The 13,754-nt window shown below is 40.6% G+C and overlaps 1 protein-coding gene across 7 annotated transcripts in view; it reads left to right on the forward strand.

The window, feature by feature from the left end:
- Positions 1-8,739: 8,739 nt before the first annotated feature.
- Positions 8,740-13,754, forward strand: part of agrn (agrin) — a 246,265-nt gene continuing 241,250 nt past the window's right edge. For 4 of the 7 annotated variants that reach the window (XM_019270927.2, XM_019270928.2, XM_027288721.1 and 1 more), the window contains exons 1-2: positions 8,741-9,205; positions 11,289-11,550. In XM_019270927.2, coding sequence (XP_019126472.2) covers positions 9,005-9,205; positions 11,289-11,550 — 463 coding nt within the window. In that variant the 5' untranslated portion in view covers positions 8,741-9,004. Of the gene's footprint in view, positions 9,206-11,288; positions 11,551-13,754 lie in introns of all 7 variants that reach the window. The other 3 variants (XM_019270926.2, XM_027288718.1, XM_027288719.1) reach the window with 1 other exon arrangement.

Here is a 13,754-nt window from a genome sequence, read left to right on the forward strand (position 1 = left end):
TTAGAGGGCAAACTTAAGGCTAGCTTATGGAAATGATGATCCTCTCTCACTGAGTTCCTGTACATCAAAAAGTTCTTAATCTGTGTGCATAACAGTGATTACTGGTGTCTGGTTTAAAATGGTGATTCCACAAGGGCAATACTCGTTTCACAAGCTTTCTATAGGTAATCCTCTTGTTATGGTGAGATGACATTGTGCATTAATGGTGAATTGGAGTAGTCAATTTCACATCCAAATGGACCTCATTACACATTTATCAACAAAAGTAGCCAACAGCTGCAAAATATAAAATCAGCTCAACAGCAGCGACTAAATCACTTGGAGTCAGACGGGTTTTGATCTTGCCATTCATCTGCAGTGGCGTGGTTGTGGGCGTTCGCAGTGGACTCATATCCTAATGGACTCTGGCGAGCGCCTGCCAAAGAGCAAGCTGGGAATGAATGAATGGTATCCATTAGACAAAATGGTCGTCGGTAAATTGTAGCCACTCTGCATAAACGAGCAGGGTCTGGGCGGGAGCGGGAGCAGATGGATGGAGAGGTCTAACTAATAGTAATGGAGGCTGGCTCGCTATCATTTACTGTTGCCCTGCCTTCAATATGGCCAGTGAACAGTTTGCAGCTGGTTTTAAACATAATGATTTGCTCAAACTCGTATTGAAACATTACATTTACCATTAACATTTGGTAACCTCAATTTTGGAGATTTTTGTGATTTAATTGGTTCAGAAATTCCATTCAAATGAGCTTCACACTTACTTTGTGTGAAAATGTTACACATTAACTCCACTCTGGGAGGCAACACAGTCCCCATGTGTGGCATGAGGAAGTGAGGGGACTTTATCTGGGTCCCTATCTATAATGAGGTGGACACAGTCTACATGGTGTTCCTCACAGACACTCCTTTATCTTGTCTCCACTCAACATTATCTGTTGCAATCCGTTCAGATAAGATGATACTAATGATGGTGGAAAGGACCATTCATTTATTGGAAATGAACACTTGGAAAGACATTTCATATTCAGGTATGAAAGAAAAAGCAGGAAAAAAGTGGGCAACTGTGTGTGTCCACCACAATGTACTCAAACAGTGAGTCGTTACCTATTTATTCATACTGCTGACACCAACAAGAAACATATCAGCTCTGCTCAAAGCCTCAAACTTTCTGACTAAAAGAGAAAGCTGGAGAGAGAAAACAGAAATGGGAGAAGCTCTACAGGGCATTGAACTATCTGACATTCCAGTTAAATGCACGGGGATAAAACCAGGTGTGAAACCACCTCTCCTGTTTAGACTTGACACCACAAAGCAGAGGGCCATCTGGCAAACTGTCAGAGAGCTAAAAACAGTCTGTTTGCTGTGGCTCTCCTACCTCTACTGTTTTTCTTGAGAAAGTAGTGCTGCAATTGGAGGAAGATTCTGACTAAAAAACACATAATTTCCCCCTAAACTCTGTAAGCGTACAGTATGAAGCAAGACTATAGTCAGACCTGTCATTTGGAAATAAAATGATCTCTATTTTCAGTACTTTACAACAACTTGCTTAGCAGCAGTTGAATCAATGCCAGGTACAAATCCTAAACAGGCAGCAGAATTAAGCCAATCTGTAATGAAGAAGTCCAGTAAACAATATGCGATACCTAAAACAGAACATTCTAATGTTGTGGATGACGCGCGGTACCTTTTTGCAGAACCAATCAACTGTGAATGAACCTTTTACCAGATGGTCCAATAGCTCCAAAATACATTTAAATTGTGCAGAAACACAAATTTGAAAAAGCAATTTTCTTATGCTAATGCAGTGAACTGCTATGGGCATTTCATACGTGGCAGTTCAACAAGGACCCGATGGAATTCCTTCAGTTTCTCAGTCACGTAAACAAATGCCCTTTTGGCAAAAACAATGAGACAGAAGTAAAACCATCTGACAATATCTCATGTCTCTAAACAATTAGTAGGAAAAACCAATGAAAAACTAATACCAGACTCCTGAAGCTCTTCCAACTGTACTCTCACTGCTCTGTTTCATAAAACCATGGATGGCTCCAAGCACGTTGTGTATACTTACATTTTCTGTTGACATGCCGTGGCTTCCCTGCTCTACTTTGTACAGAAATTTCACACAAAAACTGTTTATGATGTGTAACAGTAAACATGTGTTCAGCCAGTGTTTGACCATTCATGTCAAACTGTTGGTATTAATGTTTGCCATCTATGTTTTATACATATGACGGACAATGCAGAAAACGAGTGATTTTTAGTGATCGAGTGATCTCATTTAAATTAATTATTTATTGCATGTTAAATTTGGAAGACAACTATCATCATCACTCTGGGGCTCCACCTCTCCGTTATTATGCAGTGATTTCACAGGATTTGTTCACAAGCTCTCCTGTCATCCATTATAACCTACAGTAGTCTCTCTGCTGTGGCATGCTTCACCCCATCACCACCCCACCATCACCAGTGTTGAGAGCCGTTCTATGGCTCCCAAGAGGGGGATCTGGGATTAGCTACTATTTATAGAATTCTACTCCTATAAATCGGGCGTGTCTGTCATGATTGAATTTTCCACATCATTTAAGTCTTTCCAAATGAGAGGAGTGGGTTTCATAGCCAAGGGAGCTAAACTCTGGATATAGTATAGTGATAGTATAGTTTAGACTGGGGAGTGGAGCACTGGTGGTGAAACCAGGTCTATTAGCTCAATGGAGGGGTTCTGGAGCTTCTAGGAGTCATTGAGGTGTTCCACCCATAGAGTTTTATTTTGGCAGAATATGGCAGAAATTGAATGAGTATGTTTTTATTTGTGTGCAATCACCTGAAAATAAGAATCAGTGTGTTTTTGTTACATTTTATATGTAGTGTGTTCTCTTCTGCCATGTTGCACCACCCTGCAGTAGCCCAAGATTTTAGATAGAGCCTTTCACATTTTTTGCAAGTCTTGCTGCTATTGTAGTTTTGTCCTACATGCTTTAAAGAGGAGGGTGAGGTGAGTTGGTTGCAATCTGCAATTTCATCGCTAGATGTCGCTAAATCCTACACACCGCTCCTTTAAAATTACCATAAAAATAAATAAATAAATAACCCCACCTTTATTTTTTATTTTTTTTATAATCATCTATCTGGAACATGACCATGTTGCCAAGTCACCAGAACATTTTGGGGACACACATACAAACAACAAACTCGTATTTCACTATGTAGGCATATCACTAGATAAATTCATCTATAGCCAGTTCTGCCACACACAGAGACAGCAGAGAGAGGGCAGCTTGTACTGTAGGAAACCGGACACTGTGTCTGTGGTCTGAAGCAGATAGATGCCAGGCAGGCGAGGCCCGCTCCTCTGTTCTCATGCTGATACCTGATAAAGGGGACTGGGCCTGTCCTCTGGAAAAACAAAAGAGCTACAGCAGCCTGATTTGATAATGCTGGAATGTCTCAGTGTATGTGTGTGTACTTTGTGTATCTCTGTGCTGCTTGTTGGGCAATGCTAAGTGGGAGTGTGTCTGCACATTATCTATGAGAGCAATGTAAAACACAACATACCAAGCAGAGGAAATGAACAGACACTATCAGGACAAAGGATGTTGAAACAAAGTGCAAACTTTAATGCCGAGACACTGAATTACTTGAGCAGGAGTGGTGCATTATTTATGTGGCACGCACTGTAAGATATCACTTACATGACTGGAGCACAAGCACAAAGGTTGGATTGGTTTCCAATACTGCACAGTGATTCTCTGACTACCCATGATGCAGTGATACACTGGGGTGCAGCAATGCAGCTGCTTCTCTGTGAAATGAAGCCTGTGGGCTTTGCATACAATTTGGCTGCTAATGTTGCATCTCTGGTTACACCTCTTTCTTTCCAGTGACACACTTCTGAATACAACTCAACTCTTTCCAGCTGCGATGGGTTCCTCTGTGTAAGCCATCAACAAAAGTATAACTTATCAAAAGAGATTATAATATAAGACGCCGTCTCCATCCATCACTGTCATGACTGAAAAAATACAGATTGTCTGCTGTAGGTTCTTTAAGGCCAAGACCATTATGACATAGCTGAGAGCCAATATTTTATGCTGATATTTGACATTTTTTAAATTTACTCTTACTTTACTCTGACAAATATTATTCAAAATAGACATACCAATTCGCTGGGACCATAACATAACATAGTCTTTATTCATTGGTGTTTTTAACAAGGCAGAGTATAAAACTGACATACATGGCCAGAGAAAAAGGTCCAAGAAAGGTAATAGACAACTTATTTTTTTAGCACACCTTCTCCATGTCAGGCAGTAAATCCCCTTTGAGGGAATGTAAGTTGATGTCTTTGCTCCACAACCCCTCTTTATCTCCTGCTGTAATTGCATCTGCCCACACTTTGATTCACAAAAGAGTCTATGAAATGTCAAATACTTGTTAAAGCTTGTTTAGTTTCTGGGGCTTTTGTGTTGAAATATTTGTGGGAGGAGGAGAGCTGTCAGGAGATAACTAGCACTAGGTGGGGGGTAGGGGCTCATGTTGCTCTGGTAAGTTTCACATTATGAGAGATGTTCCAATAATCATGTTCTGTGTCCACAGAGAAAGACAGTTGAATCTACAGCAGTGCTCAGTGTTTGATGCAGAAGATAATTATTATAGATGATTATGTTATTTTTCACAAATGAAGCAATTTTCTGTGTGATTCTAGATGAGAGCAGTACAAAACACAGTTCCAGCTGTCATCACATGCCAGGTCTCTAAAAATGTTCAAATTTAGAGGTGAGATAAAATAACTGAACTGAACAACAATACACTTTACATTCAGCTTCTTCATCATTTAACTGCAGAATTAACTCTTTCTAGTTTATTTGTGGCAATTAGAGGCAATGGAACAAGCTGTGAACTCAATCATGACTTTATGAAGCTGTTGTAGTAAACCAGAGGTGAATTTTATCAATCAGGGGCCATATTTTACATAACATAGTAGTATATAGGGAGTCTGGGTGTGTTACACACTTAATTTCCTGCGTTCTGGTGAATTTTTATGCACGTAAAAAATCTAATCATCTTGACCCAGGATTGTCTTTGAAAGATGAGCACAGGCAACAATATTTATACACATGTCATTTATTAGAATTACAATATCTTTAGCCAATAAAGTCCTCTGAAGAGAACAAGGGCACTTCAGGGGCCTATCAGATTCCAGCTGTGCTTTGTAAGTGACTGTCATATTTCTGTTATAATATTAAGTCAAATTCACTCTCCTTTTCTGTTATAGTCTACACCAACTCCTGAGGGAAATATCTGGTTCTTTTGCTGCTTGCTGCTAGCTGCTAACTGGTGATGTTCACAAATTGTGTCTGCTGTTTGGTGCTGGACAGGTAGTGAGTTGCAATGAGTTGACATGAGCATTTTCACTAATGTAGGATCGATGACCAGATTTTCGTGGCAGAAACGTGAAACAATGAGCTGGAAAAAAAAGAGTTAAAGCAGAGTTGTGTGATTTGTGGTTTTGTCATGACACATTACACAGTTGTTTGTTCCATTGTATAACAATTAAACGTACGTATAAATAAAAATGTGATCAGTGTAGCTTAAAGTATGTGAGGTCTGCCGTCCAATATTTTAACTCAACAGGGACATTCATTTTTATCTGCTCATTATACTGTAATTAGTGTGTTCAGAAGGAAATCCCACTAAATTTTTGCAACCTGAAACAAACAGACAGTTTTAATTTACACTCATTACTGTTTACTAAATTCGTAAACAAAAGAAGAGCTGACATTGGTGATTCTTGTATAACACCAACATACAGCTACATTAAGGATAATTTATAATACATAATAACATGCAGGGGAAATGTTTTTGAATTTGGGTGTACTCTTGTTCAAACTAGTCATTACTGCTATAAAATGAAGCCCATTTAAATGTGGAAGCCAATGAAAATATTATTTAAAACCACACAGTTGGTCTGCTATTTACTTTCAGCGGAGCAGCTCCAGGCTTGATAATATTACAGATTATGTCATTTGTTGATTTGAGACATTATTTGTGTTGGAGTACAATTGATTTAACTGTCTATGCCTAGAGGGATAGCTTGTGAAGAGTGTGTTCTCGTGGAATAAAAGCATTTTGACAAATGTGATCCTCACTTCATGTCTATAAAAAACATGAAAAGCACTGTCAAACTGTATCGTTTTTCCTTCAAAAGACGGTTGTCTATTTGGGTTAACTCAGCTGTCAGAGCTGAGGCCTACTTGAACAAATTTCTGCAAATATCCTCTCTAGCAACTGTGCATAACCAAGCCTGTCATTTTCCCAGGAATAGAAGGGTAGTTAAAATTACAGCTTTTGAGGAGTGGAAATTTACGCACTGTCTGTTTTTAAATAGGAGCTCTAACAAAATAGCCATATGGTAACGTTTATAGATTTAAACATGGGAAGTTTTATGATATAAGGGGGATCTTTAATGATATATCACAAAGTGTGAGTTTAGCATCTGCCTGTTCAGCTCTAAAGTTTTATCTTACATCAGATGTACACACTTGTCATAACATTCCCATAACTTTCTGTACCCAGCTCACCTAATTCTATAAAGATCACATCAAAGATCCTATTTGATAAAAGTAAGATAACTGTGAAGAGATTAAAACTGTGCACCACAATATAATTTGTTGTTCTATACCAGTGTTATCATCCAGTGAATCATATTACAGTGATATTGAAAAGACAGCTTTTTGACAGCCTTGTCACCTTCAAGTTTGGGAGCCAAGGTTTTAAAATAGTAACACACATTTTGCATTGTATTATCCTTTTGCGCCTTTAGAAAGATTCCAGTAAAGAAGTCCAGAAGTTACAGCATGTAATACTGATTGAAAGCTGCATTTGTTGATTTTTTTTTAGGATACCCTTTCCTCTTGAGATCCTTTCATGGGTAACTAAACAGAGGAACATCTGCACTTCGTCAACTGACCATGGTGTAGTTTTGCAAGTTGCAAATCTGGGTTGAATTAATAAAAATTATTAAGGGTCAAAATTTGCGGGCAGTATGTGGGATCTCTGTCTCTTACAAGTGACAATTCTTCTGATGACACCCTCCGACTGATCAGTGGTCAGCAGTGTTTTCACTGCACTGTTTAGTATCAGCTCAACTCATTTGGAACCTCGAAACGTACCAGGTATCAGGTACAGCAACTTCTTTAATGAAAAACCAAAAAAGAACGGTTACAAGTAAATCAAGTTGAGCCGTTGTACCATAGTAGTGGAAAAATTCAAACCTTATGTGACTTAATGACCTAATGTTCACCAATGTTCTAGCTTGATTCAAACCTGTTGCGATCTTAATATTGCTAGAGGTAGGGTGGTAGAAGTGGCACAATCTGTTTTTACTGTTTATAATGTGCCATGAACTCTGCTTCTTTGTTGGTCTATCTTCACTGCTGCAGGGAGCTGTCATCCACATAACCATATTCTACCTGTATTTGCAAATTCCTAATAAAAGAAGGCTCTTCTCGGACGTTTGTATAAAGATCTCTCTTCCCACCCGTTCACTACCAAGTTTTCACCACACCATACAGTGGAAGCAAAATGTTGTGAAGAAATTGTGGCAAGTAAGCAGTAAGCAAGTAAGTAAAAATGGTCTGTAAAGCCAAAACAATCAGCTGAAAGATGTTAAAATGCTGTGTAGAGAGTTAGGTTGCAGCAGCTTTCACATTATACATAATCAATCAATCCATTATATGAGCTCTCCACATCTAAAATCTTATCTGAAATTTCATGTCCGGATTAGAAAAGAACATTAGGAAAGTATAAAGGTCTAATACTCACATTCAAGCCTATTCCTCAATATTTGGTATCTCACATATAAACACACTTAAATGATGAATCTTAAAAGACCCAGGGAATTGACTGTACACAGTGGTTCTGTAGTGGTATCCAACAGCCCCTAGAAACTACAGAAGAGGATCCAGATAGGGAAATAATAATAATAATAATTAAAAAAAGGTTTAACTTTGCATATATTTTACACAGTAGTGTATCCTTTAGCAATATAATCATAGACAAAACATGGACAATAATAATCTTTTATAGGTGAAAGACTCATAGAGATACCTGCTTTCTTATAAAAGAAAATTTAACTCATGTTGGATGCTACAACCTTTAACAATCTCTGCTTCTTTCTGCCTTGTAGATCTGAGGTGAGTCAGTGGCATTAAACCACTGAACTCATCTATACTTGATACATCTAATAACACTGAACTGGTGGAGCAATATGTGATCACTTCCACCCTATTATTCATTGTGACAGATTACTAAACATAGTTAATTAGTATACGCTTATGGATTGTTGTGTTTCTGTATGTGATGTCTTCCAGTGCTTTATGCTGTGTCTGTTATGAGGAGACAACAGCAGCCTATTGCATGTGACTTCATACCCTGCACCATGAAGACCAAAGGATGCCAATCTGAGAATCCACACTGCTCCTGTTAATGAGGACCGGAGGTAAAGACACTGTCTGTCCGACTGGGGGCGGCGTTGGACAGTCACTTTCTGCAGACATCCCAGCGCGCAGCCCTCCAGCCCCCTCAACACCACCCACCTCACCCTCACCCTCACTTGTGGGATCAGCAATTCAAATCGCATGCAAATCCAGGAGCGTCACTGTGGATGTGTGTGTGTGTGAGAGAGAGAAAAGAGAGGGGGTGAGAGAAGTGCAGTTGCATTCCTGGAGAGAGAGAGAGAGAGAGATCCCTGCCCCTTCCTCCTCCTTCCTCCTCCTTCCTCTCTTCCCTCCTGGTCTCCCAGCCGGCGGCGGCAGAGAGGGATTTCTAACCCGGGCTGCAGATGCAGGGAACACGGCTGCAGAGTGAAAGAGACACTGGTAGTCCGTAGGGAAGTTCGCATTAGAAAAGAGTTTGGAGTTTGTTCTCGGACAATCCGGGTGGTAAAATTATTGAATTTTAAGAAAGTTTACTTTTTTTTTGGGGGGGTTACATCCGTGTGGTTGTTATGGGTTCCCAACGCACACTCCGGCCCGGCCGGACAGCGCTGCTTCTAGCGGGGCTGCTCGTGGCTCTGTGGCAGCGTTGCGCCGCAAGTTGCCCGGAGAAAGACTTGGAGGACAGAGAAGAAGAGGCCAACATAGTTTTGACCGGCACCGTGGACGAAATAATTAACATGGACCCTGTGCACAACACCTACTCCTGCAAGGTAAGTGATTTCATGTGGTTTCTGAAACGATGGAAAATACACCTGCTTCTTGCACATAAACTACCAACAGGGTTCATGTGGACTGTTAGAAGTCACGTTATCCCTTAATACCTTTACCCTCGTGCAGTTGATGGAAGCCATTACCACCGAAATTGTGTCCCAACTCTCTCAAAGGCATCAACAGTTTGCATGAAAAACATTTTACAAACTCATTCATCCAGAATTATTTGGCAGCGGTTTCAGGGACACTGACAGTGGATCCACTTTGCCTTCAGAAATAGATAGATGGTGATTTTATATTTCCACTTACCAATTACATAGCTACAAGGGAGGCCTAACCGACCATGTAATCATCCCAAACATGCTGCAGTAGGATCCTGGCCCCTCACCGGCCCCTGGCTATAGCTCTCAATTGATTTCCAGTTATAAATGTTGTTGAAAACATGCAGCAACATTTGCCAGAAGCTGCAAACATGATATTCTGAATCATGATTTATTATGTGGTGTCGCTGACAAATGCCACTGCTTTTATCTCAAACTAGAGATTTGTGACTTGTGGCTTTAACAGATGTCTTTTGGGATAAATAAATAAAAAAGTCCATAAAATATAGAATAAATAAAGGTTAGTGAGGATTAGTGAAGTACCACAGAAGCACTTAAAGCATCCAAAATAGTACAGAGATTTGCAGGTTGTTATAAGTTTGTAAGAGACAATAACATGATTTTTGTCTTGGTAAAGAGTACTGACAAGTGCTGAAAGGTGTGCCCAAAGCAATAAAGGTAATAGTCATGCTTTACATTGTCATTAATCACTCGTGAAACCTGTGTGAAACAAGAACATGGGGTCTCTGATTAATAAACCACATAATAGCACATGGTGAAAAAACATCCACAGGTCCACAAATAAGCACATTTTAAGTCAGGAAGCAGACTTCCTTCATTCTTATTCCACGACCATTCATTGTGAAACTAACTTATGCACCATCATGGACCTGTGGTAGACCACTCTATAATCTGTCAAAATAAACAAGTTGTGTTTGGTCAGCTCTCTCGCTGCTCTTTTCCACAGCACCCACTTGTTTCCCGTCTCCCGGTGAATGAGTGGAGTAGATTAGAGGCACGCAGCTCTCCTTCTGGAAAACAGAAACTGCCACCAAGTGCTGAAATGAGACAGGACAGCGAACATGTAGTGGAAGGGGCGAGTTTTCCCATGACTGTGCAGAAAGCACCCTTTGCTGCATTAACTGTCATGCACTACCGATGGCTTCAAGCAGTGTTTTAGATACGTTTTTCTGAACAAACCCTGGACCTGGATCTTAAGTATGACATTTATACCAATAGAAGTAGTTGAGAATCCAAGGTTAAGAATCACTGTTATCACATAAAATGTCACTGGATGTCTTGTTAGCACAGGTAAAGATTTGAACAGTTAAGCCAGAGATACACTAACCTGCCTTTACAAAAACATGCATACTCAGGTGAGGGACAGTATGAGAAACCCTGATTCTGACAATCCAGAGCTGGACAGGGGCTTGAAATTTTAACAGCACCCCACTTTTAGATTACATCGTGTCAAACATACAGCTCACGGTCTAGAACCGGCCTGCCTAGTCTGGCCCACTGGATGACATTGCAAAGTCTGAAAATTGAAGATAAATCCATAATTGAAAAAGTTTCATTAAACTTTAAATTGCATTGCTATTAACTATTTGTCCACTAGAAAAAGACATAAAATACTCTTTGTTATTCAGTTCCAAAGCACATTATAATGCACATGCAGTCTGACTGAATGTGGAAAAATTAAAACATATCATTGAAATTGGACTTATTTTTCTTAAGACATCTAAGGCTGTTCTTCATCTGTTTTGTAAATTGATGGTTCATTAATCATGAATGATTTCAAAATGTACTTTACACTAAAGAGGACATTATGAGGGCTTGTTGTATTATAGCTGACCCAAGTGAGGCCAAATTAGGCAGTGTGTGATCTAAAATGACACACATGGATCACACTATGATGTGTTTTTTTGGTTTTGATAAAAAGCTAAATGGTGTGCTGTCTGTCTGTTGTGTTCGGCTAAAGGTCAGGGTTTGGCGCTACTTGAAAGGGAAGTCCACCGTCAACCGTGAAATTCTCCTGGATGGTGGCAACAAGGTGATGATCGGTGGCTTTGGCAACCCTGGGATCTGCGACAATCGGGTAGCCACGGGCGACACTCGCATATTCTTCCTCAACCCTGCCCCAGAGTCCATGGGTCCAGAACACAAGAACGAACTTATGCTCAACTCAAGTCTGATGAGGATTACCCTGCGCAACCTGGAGGACGTGGAGCACTGCGTGGAAGGTAAGCAGCCAGTTTGTTGTGAATGGAATGAGTCATCCATGGGATTGAATATGCAGTATGTGTTGGGGGAAAAAGTAATTCTTAGAATGATAAACATGTACGGCGGTGAATCCTATCATTTCTATTTAATAAGTCAATTAGCTGTAACTTATTCTGATATGTTACCGGTGAGAAATTCAGTGCAGGATCCACGCTGTGGTTACTCACAGTAATTGTAAATCACTTAAAGCAGCAAAGATTTCATACACCAGTGACTGCAGAAATTATATAGCCTCAGGCTCAGAGCGTCAAAGTTTCCCAGAACTCCATGAAACAAGGACACCTGAGTCATTTTAGGAGCTTTGTTGCCATGGCAAAGCTCCAACCTTTCCAGGATAGCCTTGAGGTGGGTGTGTCCCTGATTAACACCTTAAGGACATGGGTTGAGTGGTTAAGAGATGATTCCCGACCTTTGCTCCTTGTAGTTTGGCCATTCTATTAAGTCAGAGGTGAAACTGCTGACCACTTAATGCAAATGACACATGACGTGGGAATTTTACAGGGCAAGACAGATTCCCACACTATTTCACAAATTACTCATGGGTTCCCACCATTTTAACGTCACTGTAAAAGAAACACAAAATTTGCAAAGGCAGAAGCATTATTCTATGGATTTGCATACCAGAACTTCAGCGTGAAAAGAGTTAATTAAATACTTTCATTCCTCTGAGTTCTTTTTCGGTTGAGAAGTCATTTGTCAGGCTCTTATGAGACGAACCATGCAGCCATGACTAATAAATCTCAGCATCTACCGTGACTGTGAGACTGTAGCAGCCTGTGCCCTCATGCCAGTTAACAGCATGCTCGCTGCTGTTTAACTGGTGCTTGACAATGTTGGCAGCTGTTCAAAGTTTGAATCTAACACTTAGACTGGCCGGGAGCACCAGGAGGAAATGAATCAGAGCGCGAATCACCTTGCTGAAGGCTTTCTGGGGCAATCACTGTTTCACAGTTGTAGGGTCTATATTCTGGGTACTTTCCTCTGAACAGATCAGGGTGGCAGGATGTTCCAATGGATGGAGCTTGTTTGCAGTGTTAAGTTGCATTTGGCACACACATAAAACTTCTTCTGTTTGTCTGTCCAGGCACGAAACACTGCACTGCTAACCTTTTTATTCAGCCCCCTTTTCTTCTTTTTAGACTCCTGTTGTGGAGAGGGGAGTTTCTTGGCCCTCACAAACTGTCTAGAATGTGCCCCTTTTCTTTCAGGGCTTTGTATTTGAAGAGGGTTTACTTCACATAGCCCGATTTTCTCATATCACCTTACAGTTGATGGTAGTAGTAAGAAAATACTGATACAGAAGTCATCAGGCAAGAGTTATAAATCGTGCTTTAAGACATCTGAAGTAACATTTTCCAAGGAAGACTCTGGACCCTCTTCTGCATTGACTGTCCAGCATAGACAAGTGGGACACTTGTCAGCATCAGCCCTGCCATGAAATCTGGATTTTTTTTTTGGACTGGAATTGGCCCTCATAATTAGCTTGCATGCCTCCATCCGGTAGAGAATGTGCTTTGAGGCTTGTTCTAGTGCAGAGTTTTAATTAAGAGAGTCAAGTCAGATCCCATCCGTTCTGTGCAACCACTACCCCGGGAGACTGTGGGATGTCAGTGCAGCGGGACAAGACTCTACCTGCCGCAGTACTCATTGTACCCTCCTCTGCTTTCTCCTCATTCTTGACATTTTCGATAGCTAGGATAGACTCAGGAATGCCTGGCAGAGTGCTAGGTGGGGAGGCACATTGTCTAAGGTGGAAGAAAAAAGTCTTTGTGTGTGAGCTCCTTTCCACCAAGAGTTTTGAGAAGGACACAGACATGAAGGAAAACAAGATGAGTGATGTAGTATGAAGTAAAAACAGCAGATTTTATTTGTACATGTGAGGACGTGGAAAGTAAGGGATGTTGTGTTTTCCGTGGTATATTTGTTTAACTCTGGATCAGCGCTCCGTGAAGATAGATGACTTTAGGCATTGTTTTTCGCACTCTTTCTACCCCCGTGCTCTTTGCACTGGGCGGTGGCGCTTTAGTGCCGCTCAATCCATGTGTGTCTCACTTGGCTACAAGCTTTCATCTGTCACAGAGCAGCCCTCCCCTGAGGAGTGTTTACAAGATCTCAGTAAACACTTGCAGTGGCGACCAGATTTTAAAATGCTGTTCGCCATATT

The sequence above is a fragment of the Larimichthys crocea genome, chromosome XV (assembly GCF_000972845.2).
Source record: "Larimichthys crocea isolate SSNF chromosome XV, L_crocea_2.0, whole genome shotgun sequence".
Lineage (NCBI taxonomy): Eukaryota > Metazoa > Chordata > Actinopteri > Sciaenidae > Larimichthys > Larimichthys crocea.